Source organism: Oncorhynchus tshawytscha, linkage group LG14, assembly GCF_018296145.1.
Source record: "Oncorhynchus tshawytscha isolate Ot180627B linkage group LG14, Otsh_v2.0, whole genome shotgun sequence".
Lineage (NCBI taxonomy): Eukaryota > Metazoa > Chordata > Actinopteri > Salmoniformes > Salmonidae > Oncorhynchus > Oncorhynchus tshawytscha.
In genome coordinates, this window is record NC_056442.1 from 42,238,958 (window position 1) to 42,257,207 (window position 18,250).

The following is an 18,250-nucleotide window of genomic DNA, read 5'->3' on the forward strand; positions in this document are numbered from 1 at the left end:
AAAAGTAAGGTGCGAGTGTTAGTTCACGAAAGGCATTTTGGGAGCAGGGTCAGGAAGGGGTGCTGTGTGATTATTTAAAAGACTCTTTGAAGAGGTAGGGTTCAGATGTTTTTGGAAGAGGGGCAGGGACTCTGCTGTCTTAGCTTCAATGGGAAGCTGGTTCCACCATTGGGGTGCCAGGAAAGATAAGAGCTTGGACTGGACTGAGCGGGTGCTGCCCTTTCATAGGTGTGGGAGGGCTAATGAGACCAGAGGTGGCAGAACAGGGTGTTTATAACTAAACCAAGATAGACCACAGCCTGTCGTTTCCAATGGGAACAAATGAGTCAGAGTGGGCAGATCAAGCAAGGAGGTGGGCAGAGCCAAGCACGAGCTAGCGAGATCCTATTAGCTCGTTCTAGCAAACATCTGCATATTTCCTTTCGGGAATGCCTACTCTGTGAAGTACACGTGTGCAATAACTCAAATCGCCTTTGCACTCAGAAAACTGTATTAAATGTTTCATCAATGAGAAAATTTGCAGAATGTTGGCCAAAATCTATCTCGTTCCATATTCACCCACTGCCGGATACTGGGCTTCCTCTCACTACCATATTTGGTAGGGAGTGGAAAAGCCAAGCAGGTGCTTCACATTTATAAATCCATTGAAATATCGGTCTCATTGTTCTATCTGTGATGGAGTGCTCGGTGTAGGGTTTGAGCATAACCTAAAGGTATGGAGGGGCAGATCCTCTTGCTGATCCGTAGGCTAGTAACATTGTCTTGTAGCGGAAGAGCAATATCTCAAGCAAGAATTTAGCTAGGACTGTCTGGAATTGGAGAGGGGAAAACTGAAAACTAGCTGTTATTGGCAGATTGAGTTGGAACTCTCTTTCTTATTGGTCTATGAAATAGTTACCACCTGGGATTTCACCAGGCAGGTCAAAACAGGCTGACATTTCTTTCCAAAGACTTGTACTAAAAGGGCGTTATCATAACATATATAAAACACAAGAAAATAAAGTTGACTGCACTGGTCCTTTCATCAGCAATGCAGCAACAGATACATGACATGTTGCAAGCATTTCTTAGGCTGTGTTCAGACAGGCAGCCAATTCTGATTTATTTCACTAATTGGTCTTTCGAATAAAAAGACCAGCTCTGAAAAACACCCAATTAATGGAAACATTTCAGAATTGGGCTGCCTGTCTAAACGCAGCCATGTTCGCCCAGTTTTTGGTCATGGTGGAACTCATCCAATCACATGATTTAGCGGGCAGTTTAAAATACAGGAAGTGACGTTGGACGACGACCTAACGCTTTTACGCGTTGGCTAATAAACAACACTTTCCAAGATGATTTTGCAACGCAGTTGAACTTTAGCTAATTCATTTTATTTATTTGTTTAGCTAACGCATCATAAAGAAAAACAATGTAGAATGCGAAAATGGGTATATTTGTTCTGCTATAATGTTTCTGGTGCTAGCTAGTTTAGCACAACAACTGGATGGCCTTTATTTTCATGTGTGTTTTTCAGCCAGTGCTGACCAGCGAACTCATCTTTTCGCATGTCAACATCCCTGGATTTTCTAAGGATGAAGAGAAAAGTGGCTCGATTACGGTTTAGTCCAAATGAAGAAGCGCAACTCTTTCGAGAGGAACACGAAAGGAGAAGGAAGCTGCGAATAGAACAGGTATACCGTAGCTAACGGCTAGCAAACTAGCTAGCAAACACTCACTGTTAGTATGCCAATGCATACACTGTCAAGTGCGGATCATGTGTGATCCATTGCAGACTGCCAGTGTAATGTTACTGGGTTTTGTTGGAATGTTTAGGGTCATGGGTCTTGCCCCAGATCACAAAATAACTGTCTTTACTTCACTATACAACGGGTTGATCAATGCACACTTCATGTTTCCCCAGAAGCCTGACTGTGTGACAATTGCACAGAAAAATGAGGAGAATAACGTTCAGGCAGATGAGGCTATCGACTCGCCATCAAAGCGCTCAAATCACAGAGACAGAAAGAGGAGGAACAAAATCGGTGAGCCTATCCACTGGATTTTATTTGGCCAAACAAACATGGCATTTTTACTTTGTTTTATATTAATTCGTTTTTTCTTCTCTCCAAAGTCTTATTGAGGCTAGGAAGAAGGCCATACAAGTGGAGAAGGAGAGGGCAGCGAAAGTTGCCAACCTCTCACCCCTTCCACCCAACCCAATTGAGGTACAATACATGTTTAGGATTCGGGCACATTGTGACCTGTGGTCCTAACATTCAAAAGTTGTATTATGAACCTGTAGGTTTGGGATGGGAAGTTCATAATCAGATGCAGCATGAAACAATGGAATACAGAACCCACATAACATTCTGAAAGCACACATTTAAAACTATTCCATTGTAGTACGAGCTAACAGTCTGAATGGAGCTTATCAAAACAATACCAGAAAATATATTCTAACATTTTTGTGCATTTCATTTGACTATTAACAGAATATTGAGTCAAGTAAGCTACTTGGAGTGAAGAAATTGGACGTGGATGCCTTCTCTGTGACCCACTATCACATGCCAGAGACTACAGTGGACAGGGAAGTTGACACGGCACAGGTAATCTACTCTTTTAAAGCTAAAAAATATGCAATGGCCCAGTGTGATATTTCTAATGTAACCGATGTGTTTTGTTCCCTCAGCCAAAGGCATGGGAGGTGGCAAAGGAGGAGGTGTGGTGCCTGCAGGAGCTAGGACCAGAGGAGCTTAGGGGCAACCACGTGCTGAGGAGGGAACGGCTTACACAGGTACATACTTCTACACAATCACGCTCAACTTGTTGAAGACTATTCAAGTGATAACATGGCAGAAAAGTTCATGTACAACTTTCTGCATTACGAGGCTAAATCTGTCCTGAGCTGTTAAAGGAATGCCTGAAATCCTTTCAATGCATATTGTATGTGTCAAGACAACAGCAATACTTATGTTTTTCTGCTGTCAGGACCGAGAGCGCCTCCTGGTGGAGCTGGAGCACATGCATCAGACAGACCTGTTGAGGCGAAGGCATTTGACTCAGATGCCTGCCCAGATCTTCCAGCTGCTCTCCAAGAGACAGGAGATGAGGGAGGACTGGCAGAGGGACATTGAGTTCACCTTTGAGGACATGTACACTGGAGAGAGGAGTAAGGAGGGGAGGTGGGGGGTCCAAATCGGGATGAATTTTTCAGTACTCTACTCTGGCCATGAGTACACAATTTGTTGGTATTGCCCTGGTGCATAGATAAGTTGTTTTACTTGATTGAAATGGAGAGATTTGCCTTGATTGAAATTGAGAGATTTACCCTATCCTAGACAGTAGTGTGGACACATCGTTATGACACCTAATTACCATTATTACGTTGGCATGGAGTTTGTCTATTCGTCTAATTAAACCTGTACTGCTCTCTTGCCTGCAGGAGTGAAATGTCTTACCGGCTGCCACCTGTCTTACCGGCTGCTATCTGAATAGACAATCGGACAATTTATTTATTATTATTATGTTTTCTTCTTGGGCCTCTATAACTATATCTATTGTTTTTATTTTTGTTGTTGTTGTGTGATTTGGATTAATCCCCTCTACCACACGGAACCCCACTAATCTACTGACGGAACGCAAGAGGTGGCTAACAACAGACCTCCATCCTATGCTAGCTTGCTACCGATGGCCTGGCTAGCTGTCTAAATCACCAACCAACCTCTCCACTCACTGGACCCTTTTGATCACTCGACTAAGCATGCCTCTCCTTAATGTCAATATGTCTTGTCCATTGCTGTTCTGGTTAGTGTTTATTGGCTTATTTCACTGTAGAGCCTCTAGTCCTGCTCACTATACCTTATCCAACCTATTAGTTCCACCACCCACACATGCAATGACATCTCCTGGTTTCAATGATGTTTCTAGAGACAATATCTCTCTCTTAATCACTCTACCTAGGTTTACCTCCACTGTATTCACATCCTACCATACATTTGTCTGTACATTATACCTTGATGCTATTTTATCGCCCCCAGAAACCTCCTTTTACTCTATGTTCCAGACGTTCTAGACGACCAATTCTCATAGCTTTTAGCCGTACCCTTATTCTACTCCTCCTATGTTCCTCTGGCGATATAGAGGTGAATCCAGGCCCTGCAGTGCCTAGCTCCACTCCTATTCCCCAGGCGCTCTCTTTTGATGACTTCTGTGACCGTAATAGCCTTGGTTTCATGCATGTTAACATTAGAAGCCTCCTCCCTAAGTTTGTTCTATTCACTGCTTTAGCATACTCAGCCAACCCGGATGTTCTAGCTGTGTCTGAATCCTGGCTTAGGAAGACCACCAAAAATTCAGAAATTTTAATTCCAAACTACAACATTTTCAGACAAGATAGAACTGCCGAAGGGGGCGGTGTTGCAATCTACTGCAAAGATAGCCTGCAGAGTTCTGTCCTACTATCCAGGTCTGTACCCAAACAATTTGAACTTCTACTTTTAAAAATCCACCTCTCTAAAAACAAGTCTCTCACCGTTGCCACCTGCTATAGACCACCCTCTGCCCCCAGCTGTGCTCTGGACACCATATGTGAACTGATTGCCCCCCATCTATCTTCAGAGTTCGTGCTGCTAGGTGACCTAAACTGGAACATGCTTAACACCCCAGCCATCCTACAATCTAAACTTGATGCCCTCAATCTCACACAAATTATCAATGAACCTACCAGGTACCTCCCCAAAGCCTTAAACACGGGCACCCTCATAGATATCATCCTAACCAACTTCCCCTCTAAATACACCTCTGCTGTCTTCAACCAAGATCTCAGCGATCACTGCCTCATTGCCTGCATCCGTAATGGGTCAGCGGTCAAACGACCTCCACTCATCACTGTAAAAACGCTCCCTGAAACACTTCTGCGAGCAGGCCTTTCTAATCGACCTGGCCGGGGTATCCTGGAAGGATATTGATCTCATCCCGTCAGTAGAGGATGCCTGGATATTTTTAAAAAATGCCTTCCTAACCATCTTAAATAAACATGCCCCATTCAAGAAATTTAGAACCAGGAACAGATATAGCCCTTGGTTCTCCCCAGACCTGACTGCCCTTAACCAACACAAAAACATCCTATGGCGTTCTGCATTAGCAGAATATGCAGCTGTTCAGGGAAGCTAGAAACCATTATACACAGGCAGTTAGAAAAGCCAAGGCTAGCTTTTTCAAGCAGAAATTTGCTTCCAGCAACACTAACTCAAAAAAGTTCTGGGACACTGTAAAGTCCATGGAGAATAAGAACACCTCCTCCCAGCTGCCCACTGCACTGAAGATAGGAAACACTGTCACCAATGATAAATCCACCATAATTGAGAATAAGCATTTTTTCAATAAGCATTTTTCTACGGCTGGCCATGCTTTCCACCTGGCTACTCCTACCCCGGACAACAGCACTGCACCCCCAACAGCAACTCGCCCAAGCCTTCCCCATTTCTCCTTCTCCCAAATCCATTCAGCTGATGTTCTGAAAGAGCTGCAAAATCTGGACCCTTACAAATCAGCCGGGCTAGACAATCTGGACCCTTTCTTTCTAAAATTATCTGCCGAAATTGTTGCCACCCCTATTACTAGCCTGTTCAACCTCTCTTTCGTGTCGTCTGAGATTCCCAAAAATTGGAAAGCAGCTGCGGTCATCCCCCTCTTCAAAGGAGGGGACACTCTTGACCCAAACTGCTACAGACCTATATCTATCCTACCGTGCCTTTTCTAAGGTCTTCGAAAACCAAGTCAACAAACAGATTACCGACCATTTAGAATCTCACCATACCTTCTCTGCTATGCAATCTGGTTTCAGAGCTGGTCATGGGTGCACCTCAGCCACGCTCAAGGTCCTAAACGATATCTTAACCGCCATCGATAAGAAACATTACTGTGCAGCCGTATTCATTGATCTGGCCAAGGCTTTCGACTCTGTCAATCACCACATCCTCATCGGCAGACTCGACAGCCTTGGTTTCTCAAATAATTGCCTCGCCTGGTTCACCAACTACTTCTCTGATAGAGTTCAGTGTGTCAAATCGGAGGGTCTGCTGTCCGGACCTCTGGCAGTCTCTATGGGGGTGCCACAGGGTTCAATTCTTGGACCGACTCTCTTCTCTGTATACATCAATGAGGTCGCTCTTGCTGCTGGTGAGTCCCTGATCCACCTCTACGCAGACGACACCATTCTGTATACTTCCGGCCCTTCTTTGGACACTGTGTTAACAACCCTCCAGGCAAGCTTCAATGCCATACAACTCTCCTTCCGTGGCCTCCAATTGCTCTTAAATACAAGTAAAACTAAATGCATGCTCTTCAACCGATCGCTACCTGCACCTACCAGCCTGTCCAACATCACTACTCTGGACGGCTCTGACTTAGAATACGTGGACAACTACAAATACTTAGGTGTCTGGTTAGACTGTAAACTCTCCTTCCAGACCCATATCAAACATCTCCAATCCAAAGTTAAATCTAGAATTGGCTTCCTATTTCGCAACAAAGCATCCTTCACTCATGCTGCCAAACATACCCTTGTAAAACTGACCATCCTACCAGTCCTCGACTTTGGCGATGTCATTTACAAAATAGCCTCCAATACCCTACTCAACAAATTGGATGCAGTCTATCACAGTGCAATCCGTTTTATCACCAAAGCCCCATATACTACCCACCATTGTGACCTGTACGCTCTCGTTGGCTGGCCCTCGCTTCATACTCGTCGCCAAACCCACTGGCTCCATGTCATCTACAAGACCCTGCTAGGTAAAGTCCCCCTTATCTCAGCTCGCTGGTCACCATAGCATCTCCCACCTGTAGCACACGCTCCAGCAGGTATATCTCTCTAGTCACCCCAAAACCAATTCTTTCTTTGGCCGCCTCTCCTTCCAGTTCTCTGCTGCCAATGACTGGAACGAACTACAAAAATCTCTGAAACTGGAAACACTTATCTCCCTCACTAGCTTTAAGCACCAACTGTCAGACCAGCTCACAGATTACTGCACCTGTACATAGCCCACCTATAATTTAGCCCAAACAACTACCTCTTTCCCAACTGTATTTAATTTTAATTAATTTATTTATTTTGCTCCTTTGCACCCCATTATTTTTATTTCTACTTTGCACATTCTTCCATTGCAAAACTACCATTCCAGTGTTTTACTTGCTATATTGTATTTACTTTGCCACCATGGCCTTTTTTGCCTTTACCTCCCTTCTCACCTCATTTGCTCACATTGTATATAGACTTGTTTATACTGTATTATTGACTGTATGTTTGTTTTACTCCATGTGTAACTCTGTGTCGTTGTATCTGTCGAACTGCTTTGCTTTATCTTGGCCGGGTCGCAATTGTAAATGAGAACTTGTTCTCAACTTGCCTACCTGGTTAAATAAAGGTAAAATAAAATAAATAAATAAAAATGTGACCTGGTACTGCAGCTGGTCCCAGAGCCTCTCCCAGCTGTGTCCACTGGCAGCCAGGATCTAGACCTGGAGGAGGCCACTCCTGACCTTACACACTCGGCTGGGGCAGAGGAACAACTGGATGAAGGTGAAGTGATGGATGACATTCTGATGTTTGACTCTGGCTTTGATTGATGTCTGAATTACTATCAGAGGATGACCATAGTGTTGTCAAAAAAGGTTATGCAAACTGTAATAAATGGAGTTGGATCATGTGCACAAAGTTAACAATTATTTTGCCTTTAATGGTAGAACCATTCAGGCCTCTAGGTGGTGCTCCCAGAAAATACTTACCTGCGTCAGGTCACAGAGGGACCAGTGGGGCTACCGGAGGCCAAACTATTTAGACAGCAGAGTTCTACACGACCTCAGATGGTACGACTAGTCAGGTTTATGGCCAGCGAAAAGCGTGGTCGACCGTTGACCACTAGTCCCAGACTCCCTGACCCCTCTCAGCCAGCCCAAGGTTAGTGAGCCCTTAGTATTTGCTACCAAAAGTTGAAGGGTCAAGAGAAGCATTGATTGAGAGAATAGTGTCCCAGTGTTTGTTTGATTATCCACTTCATGTATTATCTGTTCAGCTATAGAGACAACAGTGGAGTACATAGTAGCTGGTACCCTGCTCCATCCTGATAAACAAGCCATCAAGATCCACACATTTGAAACCGAGAGGAAGAGAAGGGGGTGTGTTTTTGTATCTATGTATTCATGCATGTCTATAACGGCTGTGTAATATTTCTGTCTTGAGGGGGATGTATAATAAAACAAGTGAATGTATTTACCTTTCTGGGAACGTGTCTCTAAAGCTGAACGCTCATAGTTTGACCTGTGGGTGCCTCTGTTTTCCAGGAGGAGGAGCCGGAGAGGCAGGAGCAGATAGCCCTGCTACAGGATTTAGGGGAGAAGAAAAGCAGGCTGGAGCTGCTGCTACTGCAGGAGGCCCAGGAAGAGCGCAGCTGCAGACGGCCATGGCCCAAGACACTGCTGCTGCATCTGGACCACCGAAAACACCAGCCCAGGACGGCAGCCCTGCTGCACCATCTCCTGAGGTAGGTGGATGTGGGTGGGATTGTGTGGATGTATCTGGGTCATGATGTAAATCAATAATGGCCTGAATTGAATTTTTCAATATATTTCATGATGGTTTCTACACTTGAATTGCGCTCTGTGTGTGTGACTGTGTTTCCACATGTAATAGCGACACTGACTTGTTCTGTGGTTGTCCCTGTGCAGTCTACTATACACTCAGCTACTGAAGATGACCACACCAGGAGAATCAGAGTATCAGCAGCATCTCTTAGACCAGAACAGGTGTGTTTCTCGCAATGGCTGATTCGTATGATGACATTTGAAAGAGCTGCCTATTGCTGATTTGTGTATCACATGTGCACAGCAGATATCGTAGGGTGGCAGGTAGCCTTGCGGTTAGTGTTGGGCCAGTAACCAAAGGGTCGCTGGTTAGAATACCCGAGCCAACAAGGTGAAAAATCTGTCTATGCCCTTGAACAAGGCACTGAACGCTAATTTGCTGTGGCTGACCTTGTAAAACAACACATCTCACTGTACCTATCTATTGTATGTAACAATGAAATTAACATCTTCTGTTATGGTTGTTTTTGGGAATAACCCTCCCCACCCCCCATATTTTCAATGTTTCCATTTCTTATGCTTCATAAGCAGTCAGTGGAAGAGACTCGCCGGCGTCTGGAAGAGTACCAACACACGCTAAGAAACGGCTATTCTGGTATAACTACGGCAACATGTCTCCCTCCTGGTACCAAAGCCTGTCCTCTACCACACTTTAAAGGAGGAATCATTCCACCAGTAGTGCCACTAGAACTCCCCTCTGGCTCTGCCCTTCTCCCCTGTCTCCCTGTAGCACTTAGTACCCACTCTAGAGCTTACACTCCTCTGGACCTCCCCACACCCTCCATCTTGGCTCAAACTCTCTTCCTTCCTGGCACAACAGTCTGCTCGCATATCAACTCCAGGGCCTCTCCGGTGCAGCTAGAACCCACCGCTAAAAGGCTAAGAGACCAAAGTGCAGGTTTTTCTGCTTGGCTGGCAGACAATGTGTTTAGTAGGGTCCCAGAGGACATCCCTGAGAGACTACTTTCCCCTCTACCTCGTTGGATCTACAGACCACATCCTGTTTCCCTCCACTCTACTCCACACATCCCACTCCCATCAAAAACTGACTCCCAGGTCTGGGGAAGAGGTGCAGAGGCAGGAGATACGTGAGGCCCAGTGTTTGGTGGAGGCCCAGAGGGAGCAGGAGGAAAAACGGAGATGGCTGGAGGAAGAGCACAGGAGGAGACAGAGGGAGGAGTTACAGGCACTGCTCACTGCTGACAACAAACAGGTGAAACAAACAACACCTCAAGGGTTTTACCTGCTGTTACTAAGGCAGGGCCACTATTGGTTTAAAGTGATTCAAAAAGTAAGAGTAACACGAACATATAAAATAAATAGGTAGCCCGAACATGTAAATTATTTCAATGAAATTGTGTGGATATACTCGTCTACTGACTCTTTCTGTGTCTGCCGGTCTCTGTGTCTGTGTGTGTGTGGCTCCCCCAGCCTGGTCCGGAGATCGCTGATGGTTTTGGGTCAAAGGTTCTGGGGTCAGAGCGTGTCCATCGGATGGCAGCTCTGCTGAGGGCCATCGGAGCCCAATGGGCAAACATCATCTGTAGGAGCTAATCCAAGCCAAGACGACACACTCAATGTCCAGAGTTCGCAGCCAAACCCCCGGTGGCCTGTGCCAGGCTGGCCGTCATGGAGATGATAGAGCAGCATGAGCTCAGTGCCATCCAGGAGGTGGAGACACCAGCCTGATCACAGGTCGGTCAGCCAGCCACACCCTCAGGGGTCACCATACACTACACCAAACGTGGCGGTGGTCAGCTCTGGTAACCACTTGTATACATCATAAACAAGCATGTGTCTCTAACCAGGTACTATGTGCTGTGTCCAGAAGGGAGTGTGAGGCTGTCTTGTATTGAAAGGGCATTCCCAGAAGAACAGGACCACTTGGCCCACTGAGAGAGGTCACTCCAGCACCTTTGTGTTCAGTGTAGGGGAACACACAGCTGGGAGTGAGATATTAAACCTGGTCTGGTAGATCCAGCAAGCTATCCTGGAGAGAGAGATTACGGCTGGAGGCTGGTGCCTCTCCTGAACCTGGTAAGGAAAGGAGGAAATTGATGAAGGGAAATAGGGAGTTATCTTATGCCAGGGTGGTTACCACAGGAGTATAGGACAGGGATCCTTTCACTTAGATTTAGACTGATGGTCATGGAGTCCTCTGACATTTTCATTCACTCTAATCCAACTATTATTTTGCCTAGATCCCACCACGGTCTGCCCAGAACAGTCTCAACACTCCTCTGAGTTTGGGAGAGGTGTTTCTGGAAAATCTCCTGAGGCAAGTTTAAAACATGATTTATGTCTGAGGGTTTTTACTGGTTATATTTGGCTCCCTCAGAGGTCCACCATATTGTGAATAAATTGAGGAGTTACCAAATCTGAGGGTTTGTGGTCTGTCCTACAATGCGCATGATATGGCTTGAGAATAAGTTTGTTGTATTTGTGTGTCTTCTGTTCGTGTCTGGATTTCTCTTTCCTTTCTGAGCCATGATGTAAATCAAATATTCCTGAAGTATATGTGAACATATGTCATGAGGGTTTCTACACTTGAACTGAGCTCTTTCCACAGTATTATTTACAGTGCATTCGGAAAGTATTCAGACTCCTTGACTTTTTCCACATTTTGTTACGTTTGTTAGGTTCTAATTATCAGAGTAAGAACTTAAACCAAGTTTATTCTTCCCAGAGGATCGAACGGCTGAATCGACAAAAACATGTTTACAATAGTGGTGGTATATACACACCACTTTGGGTGGAGTCTCCTCCTCGCTAAACATTGTATATTTATTGCTAGGCAGGAAGCTAAGTGAAACGGCAAACTTTTCCTTCACCCTTAACCTGACCTGACCCCCTTCATCACTAATCCATGACTCTCTCCTTTTATCAATGCCTGCCACATGATCGTTTTCTCTACACTTAGTACATTCCAAGCTTAATTGCACACACCATATACTTTCCTCCTACCATTAACTTCCGGTGTAGACCCTCTAAAGCATAGCACTCAATATTTCAATAGAATACCTGATAGAACCCAGAATCCATCACGTTACAGCCTTATTCTAAAATGTATTACATTTTTCCCCCCTCATCAATCTATATACAATACCCCAGAATGACAAAGCAAAAACAGGTTTAGACATTTTAGCAAATTTATAAACTGCTAGCACATTTACATAAGTACTCAGTACTTTGAAGCATCTTTAGCAGCAATTACAGTCTCAAGTCTTCTTGGGTATGATGCTACAAGCTCGGCACACCTATATTTGGGGAGTTTCTCCCATTCCTCTCTGCCGATTCTCTCATGCTCTGTCAGTTGGGACAGACCCTTTACTCAGACTTGTCCCGAATCCACTCTTGCGTTGTCTTGGCTGTCTGCTTAGGGTCGTTGTCCTGTTGGAAGGTGAACCTTCCCAGCATGAAGTCCTGAGTGCCCTGGGGCAGGTTTTCATCAATGATCTCTCTGTGCTTTTCTCTGTTCATCTTTCCCTCGATCTTGACTAGTCTCCCAGTCCCTGCCACTGAAAAACATCTCCACAGCATGATGCTGCCACCCCCATGCTTCACTGTCAGGATGGCGCCAAGTTTCCTGCAGATGTGATGCTTGGCATTCAGGCCAAAGAGTTCAATCTTGGTTTCATCAGACTAGAGAATCTTGTTTCTCATGGTCTGAGAGTCTTTAGGTGCCTTTTGGCAAACTCCAAACGGGCTGTCATGTGCCTTTTTTTTTTTTTACTGAGGAGTTGTTTTTGTCCAGCCACTCTACCATAAAGGCCTGATTGGTGGAGTATTGTAGAGATGTTTGTCCTTCTGGAAGGTTCTCCCATCTCAACAGAGGAGCTCTGTCAGTGACCATCGGATTATTGGTCACATCCCTGACCAAGGCTCTTCTCCCCCGATTGCTCAGTTTGGCCTTGGTGGTTCCAAACTTCTTTCATTTAAGAATGATGGAGGCCACTGTGTTCTTGGGAACCTTCAATCCTGCAGCAATGTTTTGGTACCCTTCCCCAGATCTGTGCCTCAACAAAATCCTGTCTCGGAACTCTACTGACAATTCCTTTGACATCATGGCCTGGTTTTTGCTCTGACATGCACTGCCAACTGTGGAACCTTGTATAGACTGGTGTGTGCCTTTCCAAATCATGTCCATTCAATTGAATTTACCACAGCTGGACTCTAATGAAGTTGTAGAAACATCAAGGATGTAAATAAGGTATTTTTAGTCTAAATTCTAAAAACCTGTTTTTGCTTTATCATTATGGGGTGTTGTGTGTAGTTTGAAGAAAAACATGTATTTAATCAATTTTACAATAAGGCTGTAACGTACAAAATGTGGAAAAAGTAAAGTGGTCTGAATAGTTTCTGAATGCACTGTATTTACAGTTGCTATGTTATCAAACCTTATCTAACCCTGGTGTCTAAACCTGGTGTCTTTCCCTGTGTTGTGTCCCTGTCAACGGTTTTGTCCAGTTGAAGAGCCTGTCCTTCCAGTCAGCTGTTAGACCCTCAGAACCAGACTACCTGTCCTCCACCACCATCTCTTCTGGCAGCTTCGCCACTGACCCTGAACACACCTCCACCAAAATAGGTTGTGTGTGTGTGTGTTTGGCTTGTTTGTAAGCCTAATTAATTGAGTATCTATCCAAGCCAGTCATGTCAGAAATTCTATGTGATAGTTGTATTTAAAATGGAGAAAGCTAATCCCCTGTTTTATTCCCCCCACCCCCTATAAGACTCTTTTCTGCTCTTGGCTGGGTTTGGAAGAGGGAAAAAATCATTTGTAATGGCTCCTCTTCGCGAAGACGCAGTTCCTGTAGGGACGTATCTGGTCCTGGGTCTCCCATCTCAGACTCACTCCTAAACAGCAGCAGTATCCAGCGCATCATAGACAAATATACCAGGGAGCTCAACCTCTCTCTGTTCTGCTGGGAACCAGATGGGTACACACAATTTGAATCTTTCTTTTTGATTCCAGTATCCTATTTTAGGGAATTTCCAAACAGCAGCCTCTTACAATTCCCCTTCCTCCCACCCACATCCCTCTGCAGTGATAGAGGGGTCAGTGTTTGAGGAGCCCAGCTTCTGTGTCCCAGCAACAGCAGAAGCAGAAGCCCTGGTCAAAGCAACTGCAGGAGAATGAGGGACCAGACAGGTCACCTGTGTGGGGGGCCGACCCACACACTCTCCCCTTGGACACGGAGTCAGGAGCTCAGAGGCACGACCAAGTGGATTCATTCACACCCTCACACTCCATTCAATGGCAATATGGGTTCAAGAGTAAATACCCAAATTTTGTTGTTTTAGTATCAACATTATATATATATATATATATATATTAGTCAATGTCCATTTCAGGAATGGGACACTGTCAACCGAGGCAGGACTCCACTATCAGTCCAATGATTGGCCAGCCCTTGGATAAATCATCCTCACCGGGCCACAGGTGGGACTTGACTTAGCCGAATGATTGGCCAGCTCTCAGGTCAATCAACCTCACTGGACCAAGGGTGGGATTTGACTTTGAGCAGAATGATTGGCGGACTCTCCAATCAGTCAACCTCTGTGAGCCAGCTGATTGGTCAGATTCGACTGGACCAGTCATCCCAGTGGCTGGATAAAGGCCAGGATGAGAGCCAGATGATGGGGCCTCTGGTTGGAGAGCTGGATGAGCCTGCTGCCCAATGGAGTTGGAGCTCAGGTAACAGTCAGTGAATATGGATGGAATATTACTGTCTGCTTAGGGTGTGTTGGTTTGTGTTATTGCATGTCTTATTTCAGTGTGCAAGAGCACATTTCTTGCTAATGCTGTACTGAACCCCCCTACATTAGGAGCTGATGGGTCTAACTCCCTAGGCTGGGTGGATCTGAGAGGCTCAGGCCAGACAGGAGTGTCATCTGACCAAGAGGGAGCCCCTGAAGCCCATTCACAGAGCAGCTCCTTTCCCCCTGGACTAGAACCTCTGCCACACTACCAGTGCCTGCAGCGCTCTGGCACCAGTTCCCAGGAAGTAGACAGGACTGGGGGTAAGTCTATTCAAGATGTTTTCTAATGATGAATCAGGATTTCCTTTCTTTTTTTTGACCTCATCCTCCGTTTCCTACATCTTTGACGTTGACCCACCTAACTAGTATTCACCTTTCCTTCATTTGTTGTGATGGTATGGATGAGTTACTAGGTTCAGACTGTTAATCATATTTTACTATGTTCTGACTCCTTTCACCCCCTCCTGGATGAAGTCACACACAACGAGACAGCTGAACCTCCATGACCTTTCACCTTCCAGAAGAGGAAGTGGAGGGGGCCATGTTCCCACGAAGAAGAAAGTGACCATGAAGCACTTGCAGGGGACCTTGAACTCTCTGCATGCTCAGAGGAGTTTGTGGATGACACTTGGTCTGTCACCTCTGACCCCTCTCCTGAGTGCCTGAGAGGAGGGGAGGAACCACCTCAGCTCTCGCCTACCCTGCACGACTCCTTGTACCAGCTGACCACGTCCCAGTGCCTCCCTCATAACTCTGCTCTGGATGTATCCCCAGGAGCAGAGGTGGGGGGGTATGGCAGCATGTTCCCTCTCAGGCTCCTCTCTCTGTGAAGATGTCCCCACTTTGGACAAGCCACTTGAAGGCAGGGACACTGATATGGAGAGCACACCAGCACCTCAGACAGTTGACCAAGGAGGTGCTATTATTAAGGACCTGGGTGCAGGAGAGCCGGATGCCCAGCTATGTTCAGAGTCAAAGATCAGGCCTCCCATCTGGGAGAGAATAATGGTATGTCATTACATATAATTCACTATTCAAATGTTTCAGACTATTGGTCCAGTGACGGGTTGTTTAACGGATGTCACTCGAGGTGGTCTTTGAGAAGGTGTCTTCTGTGATGCTATTAGCTGATCTTTGTGATTTGATGTCTTTCTCCTCTTCTCAGGTGGGCAGTGTGAATGGGATAATGGACGATTCCATGCTGACCCTGGTGAGCCTGACAGACACCACATTAAAGGACCACGGACTTGCTGAGGAAGGAGAGATGGATGAGGTATCAGACCAAGAAGGCATTGTGGAGAAGGTAGTTGCCCAATGACCAGAGGAGTCTGTGAAGACGGAGCTACTGAATCTCGGCTGTAAACTCCTCCGCTGCATGCATTTTGTTAGGTGGTCTCTGACCTTGGTGTGATGTTTTCTAGGAATCCGAGTGGACAGTGTTGCCAGAGGAGGATGCCAGCCTACAGGAGGAAGAGACAACCCCCTCTCATGCAGGTGAGAACCAGAAGACCTGAAACTTCTGACTCTTCTCTCTTTCCTTCTGAGTCCTTTCTTGGTCTGAAGGTTGGGGAGGTGAGGATCAGCACTCCTGAGATGAGGAAACAGGATGTGGCTGACATGCGCCAGAGAACAGAGAGGTGATAAGTTCTTTCTATTCTGCTGGAACAAGACCCAACCACACATCACGTAAACGTGATATCTGACTCTGGTACCTAGGATGTTTTTTCAGTGCCACCCGTTTCTCTCATGGTCTCTGCAGGTTGTACAGCTAACTAGATGAGGTGAAGCTTCAGAAGGAGGTCAGGAGCAGACAGGAGGCATATGCCAAAGAGTTTCGCAAGGTAACATTTAAAATACCCCAATTTTTAAACATGATACTGTATCTGGCATTACTATATATTGAATTCATTGAAAGTTGAAGTGGATTGATATACATCAACATTAGTCAGTTTGAATTGATATGAATTCTGTTTTCTCTCGTCACAGAAAACCTTACAGAAGCTACGGGCCAAGCAGTCTCCACAATGATACTGAATATCAGTTTTATCTGTTGTGTGTTCTGTTTGCACTTATTTTGTACTTCCATGTGTATTTGTACAGTTTAATCAGTAATGTAAAATATATTTTTAAAGTGTGTATATAATCTTTATTCAGTCTATTCATCACAACTTACTACTGTGTTCACACAACAAAAGCAGCCAGTGCACTATTGCACCTTGAATACTGCAGATACACACATTGCATTATGAGAATGTTATGTTGCCTGTAAAAATATTTTTGTTTTAGGTTTTTATAGCCAATAAAGTTGCTTGTTGATGATTTTGCCTATCCTTATAAGTTATATTATGGGAGTTCACTTGAACTGAAAAGATTGGAAAACTTCTAAACTTGTCACACGAAATAAAGGCCTCCCACCATTTTAAAAGGTGATACACTGGGCATATTCATTACGTTGTTTCTGTTACAAAACTTATCAAACGGGAGGAGACCTACCTGAATTTGTCCAATAGAAACTCCTTTCGCTGTTTGCTTCCATAATGAATACGCCCCAGCTCATTATACGGTGGTTTGTTGAATGTCTTATTGGCTTGAAGGGCATTCTTGAGCGTGCGTGATTTCCCTATAACACAGTATATTTGCACGGTAGAATTCAATGGATATAGTTAATTCTTACATGTTCTATGTTTGAGCTGCTTTTGAAAGCAAAAGTCTAATTGAAAACCATTATTGGCATTGTTGAATTCGCTTTTCATAATGGTAAGCTAGTACTAAACAACTAAGAAGTCTGGTTGCCATGGCAACTACTGTTCCTATATAGTAAACTTGCTAGCTATTTCTAGCGGCAAATGTGGTCAATTATAGCTATGGTATAAAAAGGATAATCAACTCGGGACTCTGCGTTCTCTGGAAAATAATGCAACTCTGTGGAAGGCCACTCCGCTGGCACGTCGTGGAACATACTGTACCTTCCACGTCATTCATTATTTTCCAAAGAACGCATAGCCCCTCGTTGATTATCCCTTATTTAACAATAGATTGTAGTGTTTCTAAAACCATGTGTAGGTTACCACCTAATCTGTATCCATACCCATTGGATGTAGTGATCACAATATAGTAGCTATATATATAGAACCAAAGTTCCAAAAGCTAAACACAAAATAATGTTTGAAAGTTTTTTTGTGACTCTTATGTGGATGATGTAAAAAAAAAAATATATTTTTGGGTCACAACAGCATCAATGTAACAACTTTAGACCGTCCCCTCGCCCATACCCGGGCGCGAACCAGGGACCCTCTGCACACATCAACAACAGTCACTCACGAAACATCGTTACCCATCGCTTCACAAAAGCCGCGGCCCTTGCGGAGCAAGGGGAACCACTACTTCAAGGTCTCAGAGCAGGTGACATCACCGATTGAAACGTTATTTAGCGAGCACCACCGCTAACTAGCTAGCTATTTCACATCCGTTACACTGGCATTGACAACTTAAATGGAAGGCTACTGAGGATGGTAGCTGACTATGCCCACGGCTATCTGTCATATCTTTAATCTTAGTCTAGAGGAAGGTGTTTGTCCTCAGGCCTGGGGGGAAGCCAAAGTAATTTCGCTACCCAAGAGTGGTAAAGCAGCCTTTACTGGTTCTAACAGCAGACCTATAAGCTTGCGACCAGCTCTGAGCAACTTTTGGAAAAAATTATGTTAGCAAATACAATGCTATTTCTCTTTTATACCTCTACAGTATTGGTGTTCCCCCCACGGGATGGTTAAGCTAACGTAGGCTAATGTGATTAGCATGAGGTTGTAAGTAACATGAACATTTCCCAGGACATAGATATATCTGATATTGGCAGAAAGCGTAAATT

The 18,250-nt window shown here is 44.9% G+C and overlaps 1 protein-coding gene and 2 long non-coding RNA genes across 12 annotated transcripts; all 3 read left to right on the plus strand.

Annotated features, from left to right (window-relative positions):
- The first annotated feature begins 1,287 nt into the window (after positions 1–1,287).
- Positions 1,288–3,511, plus strand: LOC112267612 (centrosomal protein of 295 kDa-like). 3 transcript variants are annotated; one of them, XM_024445812.2, is made up of 7 exons: positions 1,288–1,673; positions 1,904–2,024; positions 2,114–2,207; positions 2,475–2,588; positions 2,672–2,776; positions 2,971–3,151; positions 3,425–3,511. In XM_024445812.2, the coding sequence occupies exons 4-7, from the start codon at positions 2,547–2,549 to the stop codon at positions 3,475–3,477; spliced, it is 381 nt and encodes a 126-aa protein (XP_024301580.1). In that variant the 5' UTR covers positions 1,288–1,673; positions 1,904–2,024; positions 2,114–2,207; positions 2,475–2,546; the 3' UTR covers positions 3,478–3,511. The 3 variants fall into 3 exon arrangements, with proteins under 3 accessions (XP_024301580.1, XP_024301578.1, XP_024301579.1); XM_024445810.1 differs by lacking the exon at positions 3,425–3,511 and having other exon boundaries at positions 2,971–3,412; XM_024445811.1 differs by lacking the exon at positions 3,425–3,511 and having other exon boundaries at positions 1,907–2,024; positions 2,971–3,412.
- A 237-nt stretch (positions 3,512–3,748) lies between these two features.
- On the plus strand, positions 3,749–10,908 carry LOC112267235. Of its 5 annotated transcripts, XR_002956067.1 has the most exons (10): positions 3,749–3,786; positions 7,453–7,564; positions 7,729–7,942; positions 8,058–8,160; positions 8,326–8,525; positions 8,710–8,787; positions 9,157–9,838; positions 10,057–10,320; positions 10,454–10,662; positions 10,827–10,908. It is a non-coding gene; the product is annotated as an uncharacterized LOC112267235 (long non-coding RNA). The 5 variants fall into 5 exon arrangements; XR_002956065.2 differs by lacking the exon at positions 3,749–3,786 and having other exon boundaries at positions 7,349–7,564; positions 9,154–9,838; XR_002956066.2 differs by lacking the exon at positions 3,749–3,786 and having other exon boundaries at positions 7,349–7,564; positions 10,434–10,662.
- Positions 10,909–12,902: 1,994 nt separating this feature from the next.
- LOC112267234 lies at positions 12,903–16,704 on the plus strand. Of its 4 annotated transcripts, XR_006078850.1 has the most exons (10): positions 12,904–13,210; positions 13,356–13,562; positions 13,671–13,899; positions 13,978–14,320; positions 14,452–14,646; positions 14,860–15,393; positions 15,551–15,688; positions 15,807–16,022; positions 16,145–16,226; positions 16,372–16,704. It is a non-coding gene; the product is annotated as an uncharacterized LOC112267234 (long non-coding RNA). The 4 variants fall into 4 exon arrangements; XR_002956062.2 differs by having other exon boundaries at positions 12,903–13,238; positions 13,671–14,320; XR_002956061.2 differs by having other exon boundaries at positions 12,903–13,210; positions 13,671–14,320.
- Positions 16,705–18,250: the final 1,546 nt, after the last annotated feature.